The sequence below is a fragment of the Strix aluco genome, chromosome 2 (assembly GCF_031877795.1).
Source record: "Strix aluco isolate bStrAlu1 chromosome 2, bStrAlu1.hap1, whole genome shotgun sequence".
Lineage (NCBI taxonomy): Eukaryota > Metazoa > Chordata > Aves > Strigiformes > Strigidae > Strix > Strix aluco.
The window spans coordinates 6,047,904-6,072,636 of NC_133932.1; the positions used below are offsets into that span (position 1 = coordinate 6,047,904).

General features: G+C 36.1%; 1 protein-coding gene across 2 annotated transcripts in view; it reads left to right on the top strand.

Annotated features, from left to right (window-relative positions):
* The window catches only part of STXBP5L (syntaxin binding protein 5L), a 219,584-nt gene that overhangs the window by 57,542 nt on the left and 137,309 nt on the right, over positions 1 to 24,733 (top strand). For both annotated transcript variants that reach the window (XM_074809076.1, XM_074809084.1), the window contains exons 3-4: positions 20,326 to 20,407; positions 22,437 to 22,537. In XM_074809076.1, coding sequence (XP_074665177.1) covers positions 20,326 to 20,407; positions 22,437 to 22,537 — 183 coding nt within the window. The remainder of the gene's footprint in view (positions 1 to 20,325; positions 20,408 to 22,436; positions 22,538 to 24,733) is intronic.

The window sequence follows — 24,733 nt, forward strand, 5'->3', positions numbered from 1 at the left end:
GATCTTCTGGTGTCTTCTGTTTGTACTTCCATCTTGTTTCCAAGGTCTCAAGGACATAAGTGGAAGGATTTTCACTGTAAAATTCCTCTATATGCTAGGAACATATATGTACGTATCTGTCTGACATGGTTTCTGTAGTTCAGAAATACAGTTTCATAAACTGGGTATTGTTTGTCCCTGGCCGTTCTCCAGGTTGAAGTATTTTCTTTCTGCTTTTCTAGGTTCGTTGGTCAGCATTCTGGTCACTCTGCTTTTAAGTGGTTCAGGCAAATGCACACACACTGACTACATAGAGGGCTGCAGTCTACTTTCATATTATCCCTATCTTTCTGATTTTTAGCTTGCTTTTTTAAGGAAGTTTCTTGCATTTTCTCAGTATTTTGTGCAGTCCAGCTTTTACCAGAATTTACATTATTGGTTTCCCCACCCATTACTGAGTTCATAGTTCATAAGGGGAGGTGACCATGTCAGCACTGTAGTTTTATAATATGGATTCTGCTAGTTAAACACTGAGTCTCCAGAGCTTTCACAGCGGCCTGTGAAAAATCCAGGGACTACTGCATCTGAAGAGTGGAGAAGCAGCACTGAAAATTTACTGCAGGGTGAGTCAGATGAAAAGCAATGAAAGAACATTTTAGGGATTTCTATAGTTTCTGCAGTCATTGGGAGTGACACTGACATTTCTCAAAGTAAATTTTTTGTCTCTGGAGATTGCCTATACAAGCATTATGCATCATGCAGCCTCACTTAAGCTCTTTGAAAGCTTTAAATGTTCCATGGTCTTCATTTGTCCTCTACAAAAGAACAAATTTCACTGTGGCTGAGGCAGTGTCTTCACTCGTTGAGCAGTCGTTGACTGTGTGCCAAATGCAGTAGTGGACAAGTTGACTTTGGTTTGCTTACCTGGAGATTTTTTTCCAGGCTGGATGGCTTTTAGTTTTGTTTTCTGTAACTGCAGAAGAAACACCCTCTGAAGAGCAAATCCATGAGAAAATGAAATGGAGAGGTATAGGGTGTAGGGTTCACTACCTGTTTGGGGGGAACAAGTTAGCATATGAGGTCTCAGTTTGTCAGCTCTGTTTACATGTGACTCAGGGAGTCACAGTGCATGACAGTGTGTCTGACAAAACAGGATGATCCTCTTACATAGACAGAACAGGATGAGAAAGTGGGGAGTGTGCAGTGAGGGCTCTCATTTTGGCAGCAGTGTATGGGCTTATGGCTGAAGAATGGAGCCTGCAGGTGCTGGGTGTGGTAGCTTTCACAGTTAAATGGAGATTTTTGTATGTGCCTTATAAAGAAAGGAAGTATTGTATATTTATTTTGTCAATGCTGCATTCTTCAGATTGGAGACTGATGTTCAGACTGGACACTAATGTCCTTAAATAGGATGAAGTGAAAGATATTTTTCATTAACAACTCAGACATCTGTGTAGTTCATGGATTTTAAATATTTTCAAAAATCAGTTTATGTTTATATGTAACACTGTTTAACACTTCTGAAAAGATAACCCCCTCATACACGTTAGTAGATGATTTCTGGAGCTGGGTTAAGAAAGGATCGTGATCAGCAGAATTCTCTCAGCCTTTAGCCTAGAGCTGTGGAAAGATACTACAAATTGACTTTTTCGTAGTTAGTAGGGCTAATGTCTTTAGGGAGGTTAAGCCTAAAGTGAAACTAGACTATTTTCTGTTGCTTCTCTCATTATGTTACCTTACATTGTTCTGTGGGCTGCAAATGTCTGAATACTCTGTTTTCCTCTTCCCTCTACTGCAGTCTTTCCACTTCCCATTTAGGGATCCATGGGAGTTTTCACACAGTGTAAGAGTAACTTCTGTTTAATTATCACTTTTTCATTATGAAGAAATGAGCATAGCGAACTATTTTACTGAAACTGAAATAAAAAGGAATTACAAGTTAATAGTGAAAGATAAATTACAGCCTTTGCTAGTTTAGTAAGTAGTATTTATTCAGTTACAGAACCGCATGAATATTTTCTGTGATTATATAAATTACAAGATAACCCACATTTTAAAGTACAAATAGGAACAGTAGCAACCATGTAAAATTTATAACTAAATAACTTATAGATTATTACTGTGGACCAAACTATAAAAGATCACAACTGATTCGTAGCAGTAAACCACCACTGTATTTTCCTTTTATAGATTTACATATCTTTTAGTAAAATAGTCTTGCATTTTCAAAATATTACTGTTTTTACTACCTTGTTTATGTAACATACTATGTATAGTTTTCATGTGTCAGACCTTGTTCTACTGATTTTGGGTACCTCAAAGGGAATGAGAGTTTAGCCTTTCATAGGAATCTGGCCACAAATCATCTGCCACTGAAAACTGGAGGTTCTAACGTATATACATATTATACCATAAGTGTATGTATGTATTTTATTTATTTGTATGTGTTGTATTTTTATGTGTGTGTATATATTACACCAGCAATGTCTAAGAGACATCCTAAGCCAACAAATGTCATTGTAACAGACGGCATCACTTTTGCTTGCTTGGTTGTGTTTTGGCAGATGGTTGTATTGGACAGCTGAAAAAGAGGTCTTCCATTTACCTTGGGGTGGTTCCATCTACCTTCCTTGCTTTCTGGCTGGATCCCTGGGGGAAAGGTTGTGTCCCTGCTATGCTGCTGAGTCCTCTCAGCTAGGGGAAGTTTCCAGCTGCGAGGGGTGGAAGAGTAGGGAGTGGGAGATAACACTGCCAGGAGCTTGGTGCACAGGTGGCTGTGGTGGAAGACAAAAAAGAGGTCTTTTGTAGGTGCCAAAGAGGGACTGTATAGGGTTAATGTGCCACTTTTCATGTGTACAGTGTGGAGGTTTCTTCCCATTAACTTGTATTTGGAGCTACCTCACTCCCAACAGCTCTGAGTTTTCTTCCTTTCCCTTGTTTTGGTTTGTGCCTTGAGAAGAACTAATGTCAGAAATTCTGAGCCCCCAGGGAGCTCTGGCAGTTGCCCACTTGGAAGGAAAGGAGTAGGCGATTCCGCTGTAATGTGTGATCATGGCGGGGCCAAGGGGCAGTGCTCCTCCTGTGTTCAGGATGGGATATTTGCAGGAAGAGCAGAGGCAAGACTGTGTTGTGTTCTCTCCCTCCACTCTGGGGAAACGTCTGAAGCAGTGTTTTGTGCTTTCCACAAATGTAAGCCTTTTTCTTCTGCAGTCTTAGGGTAGCTTTGCACTATTTAATAATTTCCTCATCCTACTCAGTGGCTACCTCCTTCTGTTTCCTTATCTTCTTGCTTAAGGCAAATGTGGCCTGAAGGATCGGAAGAACTCCTGCTCTTCCTTATCTTTCATGATTAGAAAATTGTCTTCAGGCTCGTCCTGAGTTCCCTGCAGTTCCAGACTTTTAAACAAAGTAGTCTCTTAGTCTAGCAGTATTTGTCAACAAGCAGAGTCTTCGCAGATTGTGCCAATTACTGCTTCAGTGACCTTTTTATTATGCACACCTGGAACAGCTTCTGGATCAGATCTGGATCAGACATCAGCATTTAGAAAACTAATTTAAGTGTGAAGTAACAAGCTTTCCTACCCATGTTGTTTCAAAGGTACTTTTTCATAAGTTATTACAAGGACTAGTTATTGGGTTAAGAGTGTTTTACTCTGAAAAAGTGATCTTGCTTGATCACCATGTGCTTTTTTTTTAAAAAAAAAAAGCAGCCAATGGCAATGTATACTATGAAAAATGTTTTTTAGTCTTCTCTGCTGTGTTAGTGCTGCTCAACAATCAAATGACATTAACTTTCAGAATGCATACATGCTTTCATGCTATATGAGGGGTGATGATAATTAGCAGGAATACGGAAAATACGCTAATTTCAAAATATCAGGCAGATCTTGTATGCTGTTGTTTACCTGACATGATCTGTGTTATTTTTTGTTCACCTGAAATTTTCCTCAGGTTTTTTTTTTTTTTTAATAATGCAGTTTATATAGTTAGAGAATCAAAAGCATTTTGTCTGAAGTCCAAGAAATTATTTCTCTCTTATTTTATATGTTATCTTAATTTGTTAGTGAAAGCCAGGGAATTAGCAGCACTAGGTGAGAACTCTGCATCTAATGAAAAATCAATCACAGTTGTTAATGGTTGCTAATGTCTCACTTCTTGAAAAGTCACACAGGTGTGCTTCGGAGATATTAATTTTTTAGTGTGTAGCAAAATGTTTATTTTTAAAGGTTTAGGTGCTTTCTTTGAAGCAAAAGGAATTTTATATTGTTTTCTAATGACACAATAATAATTGTGGGTTTTGTTCTTTCTCAGTAATAAGAAAAAAAAGGGGAACTACTAAACCACAATCACGTTTGTGAACTAGGTAAAGATTAACCCTCAAAATGAGAGGTACTATTGGAGTTGAGGAAAATATTCCTCAACTTCTTCTTGGTGCTTGACTACACTATAAGGTTAAAGGATTTTCATTAATTAGTTTTCGGATTAGCCAAGTTTTATAGGTTGAGTACAATACCTTAAATGATGCCATCAATTTAGTAGATCTCTGTAGCTAATAGAGTAATTCTATAGCTAATGAACATACTCTGAGAACGTGCTTTAGGACTGGGTAAATGTTCTTTGTTACCTTCAGTCTGGAGATGATACTGGGATTCTTCTCTAACTAGAAGTCCAGTTTTGAATATGATAGAAGTCCCAACAGCTGATATAACTGCTATTTTGAGCCACAGAGTGCACAAGAATAGTCTATAATTTAGAAAAGTCTACCTGTCTTTTAAATCAGAGGCTTTTAGAAGCCAGGACAGGGGAGAGGAGGAAGAGACAGCAAAATAATTAACATTGAGAAATCTGTTACTTGGACAGAAATGTTCCCAAAGTGTCCTAAAAATTTATCTGGCAGTCTCTCTCTCCCTGCTGTACAATAGCAGAGACTTTGATTATACCAACTAGCTACAGACCATTACTTTTCTGGCAGCCTTCCTGGTTAGGAAGTACACAAGTCTGATTATAGGTGGCAGCCCAAACCATCCCAGAAGCTCCAGCACTTTTGAGAATAGCAGCAGCTGTGATCTACGTACTGAAGACTCCACACCTGCTATACCACGTCACAACTCAGTCTAATCTTTACCTGAAAAGAAGGTGGAAAGAGAAAGAGTTTGTATTTAATTTCTCTGATCTGGGGCATACTCACTGCCCCGGGACTTAATGATGACAATATTGGGAGATCTCTCTTCAGCAGCTGCAAAAAAGGCCAGGAGATTACTTCAGAGAAAAGGCTGTCTTCTCATGAAGCAGTTGGTAATTTAGATAAAGATAATAGATTAATAAATTTGTTTCCCATGAAGAAGCAGAATACATGCCTCATTTTCTTGAGAATTGAATACATGAGATACCTCTCTATTTTTTATTTTGTAAGGGTTTTATTATTTAGAGAATTGGTTAACTGGCTTACCAACAGGAGTGTGTGTTAGTGGTGCTGAAGTTTAACAGTTGACTGCTACATTACTAGTTTAATTCTACACTCCTTGTAGTGGAGATAGATATAAATTACCAGTCTGTGAAATCTAGATAAGGGCTATGTAACCTGAAGGTAGTGCTTATTAGGGAAGCTTTCACTGTTTTCTTTCTCTTTTGCTTGCCTTGTCTTTTTGTTTTTGTGAATGTGGAGGACAACTGTAGAAATCTTGATAGATTTACAGAAGAGATACAAAAATGATTTGGCTGGAAGTATGTTATAATGAGAGACTTGAGGATCTCAGTCTGATTTAGTTTATTAAAAAGAAGACCAAGTGATGGTTTTACTGCTTTGTACATGTCCTTTCATAGGAATAAAATGGCTACTCAAAAATTTTTCTAAGCTAACAGAGAAATGTGTTAGTGGCTTGAAATTAAAGTCTGACAAATTGCCTTAATATTTTTAGCAATATCTGCAGTTAGTCTTTGAGGTGAATTACCAAGGAAAGCCATAGGGTTTTCATTTCTTGAAATCTTAAACTTTATTGCCTTTCTGGAAGACAGACTTCTGTTAAACAAACAGTCTTGCGTTCATTGAGGTAATATAAGAGGTCAGACTAGATGTTTTCATGCTCCAACAACCAAGAAAATTTACTTTTTCTCCATTAACTATTAGAGAATTTTAGTTCTAAAAATTTAATAGCAGCCAAAGAAATCTTTCTAGTGGTTTCTTCGTCTAGTGGGTTTTTTTCTCCTTATAGTTTGTTTTAATGCTAATCCAGTGATTCTAGTATGATTGGTAAAATTGGAGCTGGAAAAAGAAGAGAGCTAATGATGAAAGGATATTATAGTAAGAGCTTTGGTTAGACAATCAGCAACTGACTACTCATACCTTTTATAATAACATCGTATGTTACACAGTGATCTGAAATAAATTCAGCGCTAGAAAAAGTGAGAGAATCTTGGCAAATTAAGTACAAATCTGGTTTAGGTTTCATAATCTGTCTTGCAAAAAGATGTCAAAACATACCTAAATTAATGCAGGACACTTTGACATGTAAAGCGCCTTGGTGCAGAGCTTGGAATTTGTGGATTTTAACTCAAACAAGGCTTAAAACAAAGGAGGAGTTGTCCTGATTTATGCTTTGCCACCTGTATGCCTACAAGGCCTTTGCTAGTAAACAATTGAAGTAGTTTTGCTCTTCACCATTTCGTTTGAAGAATTTATTCTCTTCAGCAGGCTGCAGAGCAGTGAAACCAGGGTCCCACTGTGGCACCTGCATTATGCTAGAGGAACAGTATTGCTGGGGATATCATTGTGGGACAAATATAGCCAGCATCTGAGTATTTTGTGTCCAAAGATAATGTCTGTTACAGGAAACAGGATTTTAAAAACGCTGCAGTAGCATACATTAAAGCTGGTGTCATTGTCCTGGACTCTGTTAGGTAAAACAGGATGCATAATGCATTGGTCATCCACAAGCATGAAAATTTGGGGTATTACCTGTATTACTTAAAAACAATCCCTTCTCCAAACCACAAGGTACAACAACCAAAAGAAACCTTTCCCCATGAATCTCTAAGTACCAAGAGCTATTTTCCTCTTTCAGCCACTATAGACTATAGTAGTACTGGGGCAGAATAGCCAGAATCGAGGGAATATGAAATTTAGCATTGTAAATTAATTTCTTACCACATTTCTATTTCTGGATCCTATACATTAACAAACAAATATAGCAGGGAAATAATGTGCAACATGTATATTCAATGACCAGAAGAAGTGCTTGTACCTTCCAGATGAAACAAAGTCACTGTAGCAGTTGGAGGCAGTGGATAGATTGTATGTGCCTTCATTGCAGAGTTGTAATTTGGAAGAAATGAAAGAAAATTACAAGTATTTACTGTCATGAGGTAGTAAAGGAAAAGAATATCTTGACTAGTAACTCTTCTAACGTGCTGTGGATTGCCAGTGCAAAAATTAATCCTCCTAAAGCTGGTAGACAACCTTTTCTATTGTCTACAGCAAGCTCAACTTTAAATTTTGAGACTTTAATGTTTTACTGATTTGCAATAAATAAATAAATAAATCTATGTTTGAGTTATTAGGTAGATAATATTCAGAGACTTTAACTGCTGTTTGATAAGTATTGTTGAATGTATTCTTTTTTGATGTCAGAGGGACCACTTAATTTTGATATTATCACTATCATTTTACAGTACCATTAATAATAATTCTGTCAGATGATTAGTGTGCAATGAATATGAATGCTGAAGATTAGAACAGTCTGTGGGACATATAAATGTCTGTGAATTGGATTTAAAATCTGCTTTGGGGTGCATGCCTTAATTTAAAAAAACAAAAAATCACAATTTTGTTGTGGGATCATAGAAATCATGTTGAGCAATCAGTGCCATCTTACTCTTTTTAGTCAGGGAAATGCAGATATTAGTCCCAGGGAAAGCTTTGGTGTGGTAAATTTACAGTTCTCTTATTCCTGACAGGATCGGCATGGGAAATGTTTCTTTATAGGCTAGAGCTAGGGCTCTTTCTCAACAGCTGATTGTTTTAAAACAAACAAAATTGAAATCAAGCCACAAGAAAAATGGGACATCGAGTTGGATAGCAAAGGTCTGGTTTAAGAATTAACCTCTCTTATGTGTATAGAGCTGAACTCACTGGCAAATCTGAATCTGGGAAAGAATGTTTCACTGGGGGGTACAACAGCAGAGAACTTTTTGTGAGGTTTCATTGTTCTTGTGGAAAAATGAGTATAGATATTGAATGTACATATTCTACATAATCATAGCTTAACTTGCAGGAAAGTAGCTGTTCTAGATACCAACCAGTTTCAAGTTCTGATGCCTATCTTTGGCGGAGAGGAGCAGAGAGACACAGTAAGAATAAAGATTTGCCTTTAAACATGGTCAGTTTGACATCATCCCTTTCAGAGGCATTTCCTCTCTTTCCGTTTGCTTACTAATCAGTTCAGCTTTTCATGTTACACATTAGTGTTATAATGTAACTATGTAACTTTATCCAAGCGATGATCTTACATTTTTATCATGTATTAGGATGTGAGTATATCTCATCTTTAAGAGTGATCCATCAGCAAATTTGGACAAGAAAGCCTCCAAGCATTGTCAGTAGCTGTGAGTACATCTTGTCAATGCTTGTTCTAATACATCAGTATTCTCAGAAGACCTTCTTGTACAGCTCCTGCTTTATCTATACAGATACTGGCATTTCCTTGTGCAAACCTAAACTCTGAATATGTTTACCTACTCTTTGAAGATTCCAAGTCCTTCAAAAGTATAAAAATCAACATGAGAAATCTGTGTTGAAGAGAACTGGGGGTTTTATTTTTGTTTAGGGTTTTTCCTTTTTTTTTCCCTTTTTTGGGTGATGTCAGAAAGTAAACTTCTCAAATATATATTCCTCTAGAAAGCTGATAGACTCGAGCTTCAGGTATTGGAAATCTCCTGCATGTTTTGGTAAGTTAAGCCACAGGGCAGGGGTTGACAATTGAAAGTGGGCAGTCCAATTTCCAAATTCAAAATCATCCCAATGTTTTCCTAGACAGACATCCTAAGCAATGTGGTGCTTACGTACATTGAAGTGAAATGGAGATAAATATCTCTCTTCCCCTAGACTTTACTCCATATCAACCTTTCTTATTTATATTCTTTTATCTACCTTAAAATTAATCTAGGTGCTAGTTTTTATACTGAATTTGAAACAACAGTGCTAGGAAAAATAAAACAAACTTTTTCTCAGTTAGGTTATTAAATTTGCATTAGTAAAAAAGCAAATCAGGAACGTAGAGGTGCAGAAACAGTGTCTGTGCAGAGGTGCTCTTTATATTTTAATCTGCTTTTCAAGTCTTGCAGGCTTAAAGAAATGCAATTTTTGTGATTTTGTTTGTGGGATGGAATAGAATAGATGTAGCTTTTTTGTTACTGAATGTTCAGTAATGTTTGTTACAGTTTAACAAAATGAAAGCTAACAGGACATCTCCATGTTTAGTCACCCTTCCTCATCCTACCTACAGTTTATATACTAGAAGTTCAATATGGCTATGCAAGTGTACACTGTCAAACTGAATTCCTCCCTGGTTTGCTCCAGGTTTTATTCTCTTTTGCTCATGCTACATGTATGACAAAATGCTCTTAGGATTCTGTTTAGACTGTAAAAGCTGTCCCTAGATGAAACCTAGCTTAATAATTAAAATTAATATGGGGACTTCTCCAGTAGCCGGTATGGATAGCCTACACCATGTCTTGCTTCCTCTGCCCAGTTTGTTGCCCTGCAGACTTCCTTCCTCGCATCACACTCTAGAAACACAAGTTAGGTGGGTTTAAGGCATTTTTCTCATTGTCTTGAGTAGAGACCAGGGCCCTGGTGGTGTTTCATATTGTGCTATGCTGGATCTGCAGCTATTACTGCAGATCTTCTTCCTGAAGGAGATAAGAAAACCTGTAGATCTTGCCAAAGATTATAGCAACGATAAAACAGGGCTGGACTGATAGTCATCCAGCCTCAACAGGCTCTGCTGGCTCTCTTCATTCTGTAGAGAGGGATTTGGATTATTGGAAGCCACCACCCCCACTAGCACCATCTTGCTGTCAGTTACCTGGCAGAGCCTCAGCATGAGAGCTATGCTTCAGCTATGGCAGTGTTTCAGTTCTCTCAAATTCTGCAAAGAATAATCCCTTGGAGGGAGGCAGGGCTCTCGGTCTTTTCAATTTGCATTGCCGAGGAAGTGTAAAAGTAGTTTTGATCCCTTTCGATTCTTATCCAACAAGATCTAGAATTGGGTTATTCTGAAATAATACCATATTAATATAGTAAGTTCTGAAACAGTGTCCTGCTTCACTGAAACATCCAGACTTCAGTAATTGGCATGGAAAAACTGGGGTCCTGAGAGATTTCTGCTACATCTTGTTTGATTCCCAGAAGTAGTCAGTCTTTTCTTAAAATGTAAATGCTCTTTGGAAGTTATTCAATATTCACCAAGTATGCTTTCAAACCTTTACTCATGTTTTAACCCCTGTTAACTAATGTGATTATAAATTTTAATTCAAATAAATAATGAATACACGAACGTAGTTTGTATAACGCAATCTACAAGTGTCTGTTTAAAGTGGCAAAATCATAGTTCATACTCATTTACACCAAAAGGGCTTCCTGAAATACATTTTAACTAGCTGCTGGATACTTATTTCATGTAAATTAAATGGAAGGGATGATTAACTCTGGTCTGTAGTGTACTTTATTTCAAAATCTGATAGAATAATTATGTGGCTCAGGAGGATTATAAGAGTGATGAAACGTAGATAACATTTAACCTGTGTCTTGAACTAGAAAAAAAGTAATGACTCTTCCATGTAATTTGTTGCTGAAAACATTTCTTAAAAAAACATGAGTTTTACAATAATAGACGACCAAACTATTTAAGGTTGACTGTCTGATATTTGGAATGTCTTTTAACACAGGCACTTTTATAGTATAATTTATTTTGAACTAAACGTAAGAAAAAAGCCCTACCAGATAGTTCATTGAAATTTTGTCAAACTCTAAATTAAATTTTTTTCAATTAAATTCTTAAATTTTTCAAATTTTGTTTATTCAGACTCGGATAGCTTCATTACCAGTTTTGACTTCTCTTGACAGCATGTGGTTCTTGCTTAACAAATGAAATTCTAGATGAGCATGTTTCTTTATTAAGTGTCAAAAAGAAGTACATTGATTCACAAAAGTGCTGAGTATTAATACAGCTTAACTGAAATTTATAGAAATGTCATTTGTCTGTTTTTCTGGCACAGGAATGAAATTACTGCCTAATTTAACATATTGAACCTCCTTTTAATAAGTTTTTGAATGTGAAGTATTTTCTGTGTTGTACCAGAGACCTCCTGGAATCATCCAATACTAAACGGATGATAATAGAGCTGATGCAGTTGATGAATTTGAGGAATTGCTCATAAACTGACTAACAAGCTGTGAGCAGTTTCCTGTTAAGTAATTAAATTATTTAATATTTTAGGCAGCATTGCTCTGCCTAAAGAGAATGTGGTGTATGACCTCAGCATCTGTATTATCTTGTAGTTGGATAAACACTGAAATGTCTGAATGAAAGTATTTCTTCTGGCATATTGATGTTATAGAGCACGTTCCTTGGAACAATGGAAATGTTCAAACAATCAAGCAAATGAACCTCTAAACCACTTACAAAGCCTGAGTCAAGATCAGGTACTTACACAATACATTAGTACCTGTGTGTTAGTGCAATTTTTTCTGACTATAGTGCCCTTGCACAATATATCTCTCAAAGAATACACATAATTATAGATCTGCCATTTAAACAAAAGTGTTCTGTGATGTTATGCATGGAATATTTCTGACATATTAGTGAATAAGACTGCAAATATATCATCCCTGGGCGTCATCAAACAGTCCACTTTTGGTGCCTTAGGGTTGCATTTGCACAGTATACCTTGCTGCTTATTCCAGTACAATCAGAAAACTTAACAGGATGATGATTTAATTTGATTTATAAAGTTGGGTTCTTACAGTAAATATGTGAATCATAATACAAGCTCTACTAACGATTTGTTATTGGACAATCACCTCACTTTCATAACCAATTAACTGTCTTCATAGGTAGTGGTCTGGAGATTTTCAGGGACTAAATTTCTTAAAATCTGGGCTTTTTTATTTTTGTTTTAGCAGGTTGATTTATTAGGCTCTGCATGTAATTGTGAATTTAACTTTGAAAGAAAACGAGTTGATTATAGAAAGTCTTTATTCTGTGCTTAAAGGACTTTCTTTTGAATGCCTCATTGTTAAGTTTCTCATAATTTTTTTTGAGAAGTATGGAATTATCTCACTGTTTCAGTAGAAATTTTTCATTCTTTTTTTCAATTCTATGTTGATTTGTTGATAAGCTTAAGCAAAGTAGGTTTGGGGGGATCTTAGCACCTGATAAGAGAACATTCTTATTGCAGGACTGAGCACAAAATGGCCCATGTTAAGTAGTTATATAGGTGCTCCTGATTGCTTCTGCTTTGACCAAATTTGGAGTAAGACAACAGTGTGCACAGCAGAGCTCATCTTAAAGCTCCATAATTGCTCGTGAGACACAGAACTGCAGTTGTGTGGGACTCATTGTTGTGAAGTACCTGGCATGAAGAATTAGCCAGAAGTAATCAGGGTGACTGGTAATTATTCTAACACCACTGAACAAAGAAGTTTTTCTTCCCCCTATCTGTATTAGCCAAAATAGATAGTGAAACATTTTCAGATAAGAATTTTTATTTAGTTATCTGTTCTCATCTCCTACAGACTACAGAATTTGCCATAGGACCTTCATCACTGTATTCCAAGTCCAGTGGTTGGGGCTGGGAGTAGCATTTGGGAAAACATGCAGCCTTGTTTTAAAGATTTCCAGTAACAGCTAATTGCTATCTCTGTTTAAAAGAGAAAGTGCAATGTGTATTCTCAAGCTCTGTCATGACATGGATGAAGGTTTAATGTATTCTTTTTGTTATATAACTTTTCCATAACAACTACAGGAGGAATTAATATTTTGGAAAATGTCTTTTTATTTTTAGATACATTTAGTTTGACAGGTCTTTTGACCTTTTTAAAAAAGACTTATTATGTGATCACTTTTCACTCCATCTTTTGTTGTCACTGACAGCTGTGAAGAAAATCAGCACCTTGTGATTACCGTTACAAATTGCTAAAAATTCAACGGCCACTTAAAAATCTCTGCTGCAGGAAAATATGAGGAATCTTAAGTTTTGATCTTATGTAGAGTTTATATAGATAGTCTTCCATTTTTTTTGCCTGAAGAGCACAAACAAAACTCCCTAAAACCTTCTCTAAACCTGATATCAACAAATCCAGTGGTAGAGTGTACAAGCAGAGATAACACAAATACTAACATAACTTTCGCACTTAACTTTTAAATGCAGTGGGTTTTAGTATAAAATCATTGTTGATGGTTGCATTTGTCATCAGTGACTGCACATGCGGTAACTGTGACTGCATGTGTTATGTGTGTTCTGGGTGTACAGATATACATGGAGCAAATACTGTGTTAAATAATAACATCTGAAGGCTGAGAAAAAAAAGAGATTAAAAATGGCTGAGTTAAAGCTACTTGCTTAGTTGCTTTTGTACGAGAGAGTATGTTAGACTACCATCTGTGCCCAGTGCATACAGATGGCCAGCAAATGGTATAATTTGCATAGTCCTTTGAAAAGGCAGTAAATTTAATAAAATGCAGTTGTGTTATTGGTTTTTTTTTAATCTAAATCTCTATATTTTGTTGTGCCGGCTCTTGGTTATGTTAAAGTGACTTTCTGACTTTCGGATGTTCCAAAATACACAGCCCTCTCATTTGTGGCTCAGATTAGTTTTCCATAACCTCCAGTATACATTAGGACAAGAGTATTATTCTGTCCCAGCTTATTCTCTGCAGCTTTTTACCAGATGTGTTTCTAAATAAGCTTTACAGATATGCTTCTCCTTCTATTCCCATATTTATCATGCTTTTGACTAAACTTGTGTCTGCAGCTGTAAATTTCTCTGAAACAGCCCCTGTGAATATAATCAATACACTCTTCACTCACTCCTACAGGTTTCAGTTTTCACTCGTTGCCTTTCTTGGTTTTATTTGTATGTGTCAGTGAGCTTGCTGAGGTTTAGGACTACCCCAAAAAAAAGAGGAAGCCCACTGTAAATGCAAACTCTTAATGTTGTTTGTTACTACCACAAGAAGTACAACCTCAAAATACAGGTCTTTCAGGGACCTTTTACAGACTAGTAACTGTCTCCTTTTTTGGAGGTGAATTTAGAGCTAGGTGGTTTCTGTTAATTATTATATATGTGTGTGTGTGTGCATATGCAAATGGAAATTGAAAATAATTGATATTCCACAAATAGAATATGAAATTATTCACCTACGTGTTATTTGTGAAACATTGCTAGAGTCATTACCTCTGAGTATCTGCTTTTCACAATTTGTTATTTCAGGTTTAGGGTTGATTGAGTTCAATCACATGGTGATTGTATTTGCATTCTGTTTCTGGAACAGATGATTCCCAAAATGACAAAGATCTTGGAAGGCAGGCTCACAAAGAGATGAAAATATATAACCCTGTGAGCGCTGGTAATGCTTGTGGTATCTACAAATATTTTGGGAAATAAAATAGCTTCTAAATTCATAGGAATAAAAAAAAAATGTGAATAGTGTTGATATGAATTTGCATTTTACTTGAATAAATGGTCATGTTTTTCAAGCATTCATTCAGCTATCCAGATGTAGTCTATATATATAGAGACTTGCCATTAAATACAAGCTATCTCTAAGTGCTTTAACCTAGAAGAAATCAAAGTTGCCAAAAGCAGATTTTTCAGCCTATATATATCATAATGGATATTTAGTTGTTCCTGAGATTAACTCTTATATAATTTATATGCATGAACAGAGAAATCTATGTCAAGAAAAAGAAACAAGGCAAAGGTCATTGTAGATTGAAAGCTCATGCTTATCAGTGCCAAAAAAGTTCATCTGTATCTATAAACCACATCACATTTATCATCCTAAGAGAGCAGCCAAGCACAGCAGTATTTCACCTTCTCATAGTGGAGGGGAAAAAAGGAAGAGCTCTTTATATAAACAGCTGAATGAACTCCACACATAATCAGCTCGTTGTAAAACTGAATCCTTCTATGTTTAAAACAAAACCCACTAAGGTATGTTTAATGAAGCAGAGTCCAGTGAATCCACAGCAAACAGAAGGCCATAAAGCTAGGATTAATTTGCATGTACTTTTTAAGGAATTTGGTGAGCTCAACTACATATAGTTAACAGAATGAGGCTTGGTAGGGGGAGTTTATTTTTTGCAAAGCAATGGAAAAGTCTCAAAAAACATAAAACAATATGATTTCCCTATTTGTTAAGGTAATTATGAGGTGTACACACACATGTATTAAAAAACTATATTGAATTTAAGGAATAATGAAATGCTGTATACATTTTTACATTGTATTAAAGAAACCATTACCAAGATGATGTGTAGCTCCATTCTTGATATTGAAAGAAGTTGAGCACACATTCTAGAACATGTATAAAAAAACCAGAACTATTCAAGAGCTAACAAAATTGCTGTGTGACATGAAAATAAAGGACCTCAGGTTATTTTGGTTTTATTTAGGCAGAAGATGGATAAGATACATCTCAATAAGTTTCAAAACAGGAAATTTCTGCTAATAGAATGATATTTAATTTAGCACAGAAAGACACAATGAGATCCAAAGGCTTAAAACTGAAGCTAAATGTATTGATTCTACATGTAGTATGACATTCTTAATAGTGAAGATAACTAAACACTGGAGCAATATACTTCACAAATCATGAAGATACAATATCCCATGGAAAGAGAGAAAAAACCAGTTTGAAGCCCATTTGATGTACAAAACCGAAAACTGTGGCATTTATTTGTACCAGAATATGCATTCTCCTTAGTAGACAGAAAATTAGTGTGTGTGAGACTTACAGAAATTCCACAAAGGAACTGTAAAACTATGTATTCCAGGAACTGAAAGTGGCTATGTTCAGAATATGCAAATCTAGGTGATAAAGATGATGTTTTCATAATTGTTATCTTTTGATAAAATCCATCCTGTGACACAGATACAACTGACTAACCTTCTGGTTGGTTTAGCTGGTTAGTGGTGTGGTTGAATTCTTCAACCATTCTATTACTTAATTATTTTGTTAAATGCACTGGTGCTTTTTTAACTGATAAATCACTTGACTCAGTGGAATAGGTCTTCTGCAAGAAAAAGCTGTCCTATATTCAAGTTACACACTAAATCAGTTTTACAGTTGGTTTATATAATGGAGTAACACCAGCCCACAAGCATCTGCTCTTAGGGTGCTGCATATTCCTACTCAAACATGTACCAGCCAGTGTAGATCAGATGACAGGACTCCTTCAAGCAGCAATGCTACTCCTGCAGCACCCCACAATTCCCAAATATTTTAAAGGAGAGGCTATAAATGAGGATTGCCCATTTCTATGTGTGTCTTTTAATAAAACAGTGGATGCGAGACCATGATTCCTGCTTAATATATAACCCCATACTTGAGTGTTCATTTCTGAACATGGATTTCTTTTAGTCATGGAAGAAGTTATTTAAGTAGTCAAAAAAATTTAGAGCTGCCGATTTACATAGCTGGGTGTCATTTTCTTCCATGTAAGAGTTTTGGTTTTGAAAAAGGTGCCATATGTAATTTAACAGTTTTTACTTGTCGGGGGATATTTGTTAGCTGCTTGGCATGCCTTGGCAGGAGGTCTTTTATGATACCGTGTCTTCAGTTACTCTGCCTTGCAAGGAGGAACAAATCAGACTGCAGTCCTTGTTATTGCAAAAAGATTTAATCTGACACTACTAAAGAATCACCCATCTTAATGAAGAAAAACATGTCTTATCTCTGGACCTTCTGGTCCTAAGAAATTAAATACCTGTCCAGGAATCAGCTCTAAAGTATCTGCACTTCTCAGTGAACACACAATACTTTCAAGTCTTTGAATTCCACTAGTACTAACCTCTGAGAAGAACGAGAGACATCAGGTCTATATGTATCATATAGTTAAAATGAGTCATGAAATAAGAAAGGTGGCGGATGCTGTGGAAAGTTTGGTCATAGATCAGGCTTATGAGAAGCTTTGCCCGTACCTCTCCTACGTATGTAATCATTCACTGGCAGCTTTGGTTTCCAGTAAAGCATGCACATATGCATGTGCTCTGACATCAGGCTTTCAAAATACAGTGAGTATGGATATGACATGAGAATATCAGATATATACTAACTGAGCAAAAGGATTTGGGGGAACAATCTGAATCAGGTTGTAATCTTGGGAAATAGAAATTTTCTTCAACTTGTGATGGAATGGCCCAAGACATGAGAGTGTAAATTCTTTATTAATAGTGTATTATGCTGTTGTGGAAGTCCGCATCTTGGAAGCTGAGTTCAGGTACTTAAAATTAGACATCATAACAAATGGTAAGCTTTGGAATAACAGTATGTTGAAATACTCTATGAAAAATTGTTACATACAAGTGAATACAGAGCAAAATATCCTATTTCACACATACAGATCTTAAAACCAGAATTAAATGTTTTCAGAAAGAACATTTTTCTGCTAGAATGTTATTACTGTCACACTTTCACTGCTTGATGCACATAATTCTGATTCTACTTGTCTCACTCTAGATCCCAACAGACATCCAGACTTAGTTTTCATCTTTTTCCCTTTTATGTATAAATTAGGATCATCTGGCATGTCTGTGAAGGCCCCTGAGAGATCCAACATACTGGTAAGAGAGAGAAGATAGTGACTGGCTTTTATCCTTGAAACCCATGTTGTCTACTTTGAGGTATTCAGATGTATCTGTATTAGTGCTCCCTTTTAATATCTTCAGAGATATTCTGCTCTCCCTAACAGCAGAGTCATTATATAATAAAAAGGCAAAAGTAAAAGAATAAATTCAGTCCAAAGCCTGTACTATAGCTGCTTCTCCTGTATGTCCTGGTAGAGTACACTGGTATGAAAAGATTTGATGAGGAAAGATTGTACTCCTCCATGCTTGGCAGCAAAGCACAGAATTTGCAGAAGATGGGCTAAGGTGCCAAGAACATGTGCCAAGTCATCATATCTCTTCAGCTCCTTCTGCTGGAAGGACCTCACCGCAGCTCCCAGAATGCTTGAAATCCACCATCAGTCAGTGATAATGCAGCTATTTAAACACCAGTCCTTACTTCAGGGCAACTGGCCAGACTGAAGCAGACGGCACAATTTCTCTCTTATTTTAGTAATTTGTGAAGTATTTCAGGGTGAACACTTATGCAAATAAATGTGAATTATTGGAGAGTGCTTTGATTGTTGGGGATACGCTGAATGAAATCATCTACTTTGTTAGGGTGTTTCCTAGAAAACTGACTTAGCATGATATTGATGCTGAAGGGTGACAGACGCTTAATTCAGGGCAATGTTAGTGTAATTTTCATTAGGGACAATCATTAGATAGTGCCATGTATTTATACTGAACATAAAGCTCAAGTTAAAGGTAAAGCACTGATCCGTTAAAGTTTGTTATCAATTTGAAATCCCCAGTGGGTGGGTTGGTTGGTTGGTTGGTTGGTTTGGGCACTAGTTTTGCTTCCTCTCACCTTACAACAAGTAGTGGGAAACAATATAAAAAAAAGAGTGCCACAGAGCAGTTATTCAAAATGGTCAGAGGATTACCATCAACCCTTAAAAAGTATCCTGGACTACCATATATCTTTATTGTCCATTTTAAACAGGTTGTTTAAATGATGCAAAATTTTTTAGTATTTTATTGGTTATGATCGTGCTCAGGACTACAGTTTGGGAACAAGTGCAGGTTTTTTTCTCTACCTTGCTGTCCTGTAATGTAGTTATGATGTTTTATACACAGCTTTTCATCTGTAGATACCAGTACACTGAGCTCACTGTCAAAGGAGGTATTGTATTCTTTTGTACACCATCTCCAGCTTACAAATAGGGAAATGGAGGCACAGGGAAGAAAAAATACTTTTGTTTTCCCTAAGGCTATCCAGTAGACCAGTTGGAAAAATCAGGAGTAGAGTTCAGGTCTCTCAAGGTCAGTGTCTCCATTAAACTGCTTGTTTAACGATTGGAAAAGTTGTAATCCTCAAATTTGCTGATCTATGGACTTTACTTCCCTGAGGCCAATTTTAGAATAGTTCACTGCAAGCCTCTTCACCTGTGAAAGGGGAAGTAACGATTCTGACATTTGCCTGCAGTATAGGTGGACAGTTGTCATTTTTGTTCAGGGTTTTACAGTTTGCTAATACGATCATATATGACAAGTAGATAGGGCCCTATGTTGTAAAATCTTGTTTCTGATCATAATCTTGATGTTTTGAATACATATGAAGGTATTTCACCTGTTTCATACAACATGGTTGTTAATAATATATTTCATCTTCCTGTCTTCTTTTGTTTTACTTTTTATCTTTGGTAATTTTTGGGAACAGCAGTTTCTTGTTGAAGTCTCTGACTCAGATGGGAAAGACCATCATCTCAGTTAGGGAGATGGCAATTCAGCATGGAGAGAAAAAGACATAAAGAGAACAGATAGAAAGCTGCATTCATGATGTATCTGGACAACAAGATACTGCTGCAAAGCAGGGTGTTGATGTTGATTCCAACTGAACTAGCTGGGTTGCCAGAAGCAGTGTAACTGTGGTTTCACTCAGACTGGGGATTGGACTGGGGGATGTAGTTCAGAGCTAGACTTGGGTAACTCTGCATGACACTGCATTGTACTTCTGTTGATGATACACAGAACAATAGTTACATGTGAGCTTTTATGTAAGTGTGAAATGACTTACTCTAAAAAGCATTTTCTCAGGTTTAAAAAAGAAAGCCTGCTACAGAGCTGTGTTACTGACCTTAGACCTAAATTATTAATTTTATAATGTCTTGATAAGTACAAAAATCTGATGCATTCTTGCATTATATGAACTAACAATGTGTAAAAAGAAATTTAAGATTCATCCTGCAGAATTTTCGTGTTAATTCATGTACTTTATTTCACAGGCAAAAAAACCAAGCAAGAACAGATCACTCACAATTGCACATGTTTCAGCCTGATGATGATGGTACTTTAATTAGAACAGTGGAAAGTCAGCATGAATTCTTTTGTTTTACAGAAAGCAAGAAGAATTGAGGTTAATTAAAGGTTAATTAGAGTCTAATTGGTAGTTCTTTTTCTTTTTCCTCTTCTGGTGATAACAAGAATGTTAGAAGCCTTGACTCTGATGGCAACAGATTGGGCAGGCCGGGTGTTGATTGCTACTGCCAGCATGAAAGTGGTGCTGCAGTTCTGCAGCTCCAGTTCTTAATCAATGAGGTAAGGACATATTTACTCAGATTATTCTGTATAAATTTAGTTGAATAAGTCAATTAGTGTATTGTAATTGAGTGATATAACTTTTCACGTTGACAAATGGTGCCAACAAGTAAGTGATGTACATCCAGAGGATGTTCACCATATAGCCTTTTAGAAGACTATGGGACTGCATGCAGGGAAAAGTATTACCTTCATATACATCAGCATAAAGTACTGAACAAAAGGCAGTCAATATATGAATGTGAGCAGGTAGATGTAAAATCCATTAAATTGCTAAATGTGCTGCACAGTCCTGTTTCAAATAGAAATTAATAAATGAGCTAAATCTTTCTGTGGAAATATATTGATGGCTATTGGCTGAAAACTCAATAGTTGGGGATATGCTACTACATGAAGCAAGGAAAAGAAATTGCAGGGGTCATCAATCAAGCCAGTATGCTTAGTCTTTGTAAATGGTTTGTCAAAATCAAGTTTAGATGACATGAAGAAAAAGCGACATATTATAGCTTGCTCTGTGCAGAAATTCTCTGAAGATGGTAATAGAAAAGGAGACTTTCTGGAGCATATAAATCTGTTTTTTTTTTTTCTAGAACCTCATAACTTGTCCAAATTATAAGCTAGTCATAGTTCAGTTTTAATTAATTTTCTCTCATGATATAAGGAAGCATTTTCGACAGTTTTGAGTCCTCTTTCTAAGCATGGAGATCTTAGAGCTTCTCAAGGAAAGAGTTTTAGTTTTGTGGGTTTTTAAACCTGAGAATTTTTTTTTCCTACACCTATTTGGAGAAAGTACCTGAACCACAAAAACTGAGGAGGGAGGACTGAAACTTGAGAAACAATCAGTCCAGTGGAATTCTTTAGAGGAAGGTGGGAATGAAAACAGGGAGGCCAAGGTTTGAATCAGCGTTGTTTCTTTTCGTTAGTGACCAGCAGAACTCCTAATACATAGAATTAATTAGATTTCTGGTGGAGATTGACATTGGTCCAAACTCTTTGGGAGATGAGATTTAAAGCACAAATTACACTGTATTAGAGAAGTTTCACCTTCAAAAATTGAATTTGCATGTGTCAACGTTGAAAAGAACAGTTGCTAGGATTAGGAAGGAAATCCAAGAAGCAAAAAGAGAAATTTACTGGTCAGTCATAGTTGTTACGAACTGATCTTTCAGTTACAACCTCGCCCTTGCTCGGAATAAAGCATTGCCTTCTGGTTGAACGATATCTAGTTCCTCTCTGCCATAGTAGTACGCAGGGCAGTATCTTTTGTACCTGATCTGAGGTGTAAATGTAGTAAACCACTGTAGCAGCAGTCCATTTTCACATGGCATCACTGTTCCATGGTGAGGAGAAAGACAGTAGGAAGGAGGTAGAATAAGTTCACTTCAAGCTGCCCAGGCAGGTAGAGGTCTGGACTTTGGAAGATGTCCATTTTAGGGGTACCAGAAGCAGAAACAATATTCAGAGTACTTCTGATCTGTGATAAAGAGTCTGTCCTTTTGTCTACAACTCTTAGTTCTTCCTAGGTCCTCTCCCCCTGTCCCTATTTTCTTATCTGCATCTTATTTTCACAGTTCTGGTTTTGAATTTCATGTTATCTTGATATGACTACTAAACCATGCTTGGTACTGTCAATTGTGTGTATGTGTGTGCACTAATCCCTTTATCCTTTAGTTATGTCCTTCACACTCACCTTTTTAAGTAAGTGTTGTCTGTTTTCCGTTTTGTTAATCTCTATGCTTATGTGGAAATACGTGAGAGTTCACATGTATAACCTTGGTACAAAGCTTTAATTTACATTTTAAATTGATGGGGTTCTAATTTTAGCTGATCTTGTACTAATTTACATTTACCGGATCAATTCAAATTGACTATTCTATCATAGAATATTTTTTTTTCTAGAAGAAAGCAACCATTTTTCATAAACTGTAATGTTTTCTATGGGTAGATCATCAACAGTGAGGATCACTTAAGAACAAGACAGAATCTGCAGAAAAGTAATATATTGTGCTGTATTTTGTGTCTACTCTAGGGTGCTTTGGTCAGTGCAAGTGCAGATGATGCACTTCATTTGTGGAATCTTCGACAGAAACGACCAGCTATCCTACATTCTTTGAAATTTAACAGAGAAAGGTAAGACTATATGACACAAAATAAATATCTCATTAAAAAACACACAAACTTACTTTCCAGATTTCTAATAATACATGCTTATTAATTTGCCCTTCTAAAGGTGGCTATAGTTTTGTCTTGAAATTTTTTCTTCCATTGTTTGAGTCTTGTTTCCATAGAACAAAAACTTCACTTTCTGCAGCCTTCTCAGAACTAGAACAGTTTTGTCTGCTTTTTGTCAAAATGTTTTTTGTTTTATCTTCTATTTGCATGAACCAGTGTGAACAGTAGTGTGTTTGTTTTTCTTAAGTCCAGACTGTGACCTTTTGGCTAATCTGTTGTTAAGTATTAGCCAGAGTACTTCAGCTGGCTATATCAGGGAAATAATGACTTTGTTTACCATGAAAGGGTTTTACTTTTGTAAAATACTGGAAGTTTAGCAGACATAAATTGTGTATTTGGGAAACTATGGTAAATGTCAAGTGAATCAGAGACTGTTTTTCTAAATTTTGCTTTATCAGTACCTAATTGTAGAAATCCCTGCTGAAAATAGATTAAATGAGTGGTTGCAATTTTCAGACTTAAAGAGAAACTGAGTACTTTAATCTGTATTTAACCACCCAAGTAAAATCTGCTACGATATCATGGAGCTTGAATGCTACACTTTTATTTATATTAAGAAAAAGTTCCATGTTTCTACTATGGAATTAGGTCAGAAGACCAAGATTCAGTGCATAAATGCAGCAGTTGGTTTTTTTAAGTCCTTGAGCAATACAGTTACTCTGTACTTCAACTTTGGGATGAATTTTTTAAAATTTGAAAACATAGATATAATACATAGGATGGTTTTGACTGGAAGTTTAAGTGATATTGTAGTTCTCTTAGTATATACATTCAGCGTTTCTTAGGGTGCAGCAAGTTCTTTTAGATATTTATATATTCGCTTGTGCAGTGGCCAAAAGTATCAGTACTTTACCAGAGCTGTGAAGTAAACAGGCTCATCAAAGCTCTAGCTGGAGCAAATCTGAAAATTATTATGGAAATAGACTTTTTCTTTGTTCGTTATTCAGATACATATCACATTTGCACTTAAATGTCACCAAGTTGCAAGTTTTGTCATGGGAAGTACTGCATAATAATTTAGAAAATATACATCCTGATTCCAAAGAGATTATAACCTATAGCACAGGTGTATCAAGTGGTTTGGGACTGCATGAGGGAAGATGAAAAATAAAAATTTTAAGTACGTGTGATAGCTGCTTCTGGACAGTAAGTCATCATTTTACACATGTTGAAATACTTGAATCTTGGTATTCTTACCAGGTAGGTACCTTATCCACAATTTGTCATTGATAAATCTAGATATTGTGGAAGTTATTCCAGTACATCTTGGTCTAGCTCTCCCAGCCAGCAACCTTCCATACAACCTAAGGAATCAATACTTATTAGAATGCAGTGTCTGTTCACCTGTTTGCCTGTCATTTATCTTCAGAGACATTAGTGTGTTATCTTGGTCAGAATTTTATCAGATTTTCTTGATAAAATAAGCTCACACACATTTGAGCTTTGCTAAGAGCAAAACATTTATCATCTCATTTACCTAAATTGTCTTTTACTTCTGACAGCCTAAAAAGTTGAGCAAAATATTTGGAAGGAAGTTATTTGCAATACTGGAAACCATTGCATAAAACCAAATTTTGTGTAATGACATTTTTGAACTGAGTTTTAAATAGGATCTGAGGATGTAGTTGTCTGTAACAAATGCATCGCTAGCTATACTTTCCTTTTATCAAAGTCTAGTAAGTTGTGAGTTAAAAAAAATACTATTAGTTTTTTTCATGCATATTTTAAGTAACTGGTACAATCACTGCCATTTAAATAATTCTTATTAGCACATCAGAAGCTATGAGGCAGATATCCTGATACACTTCTATATAATATTGTCGAAGAACTAAGTCCAGTTTTAAATTAAAAAAGAGTTTTCAGTAAGTATGAAGAAATAACTTTGTAGGCAGTTCTCTTCTTCTCAGGGTTCTCTAGCACTACCCTGACTTTTCCGGGTTTTTCTTATTCAAGCACTTGGCTCCAGAATGAAATTTCTTCATTTTTATTATATTTTCTTTTAACATACATAGAAATTAATTTCAAATTGTCTTTCAATTTTCTAAGCTTGATTGCACATTTAGTATCTAAAATTCAACGTAAGCCTCTGGGCAA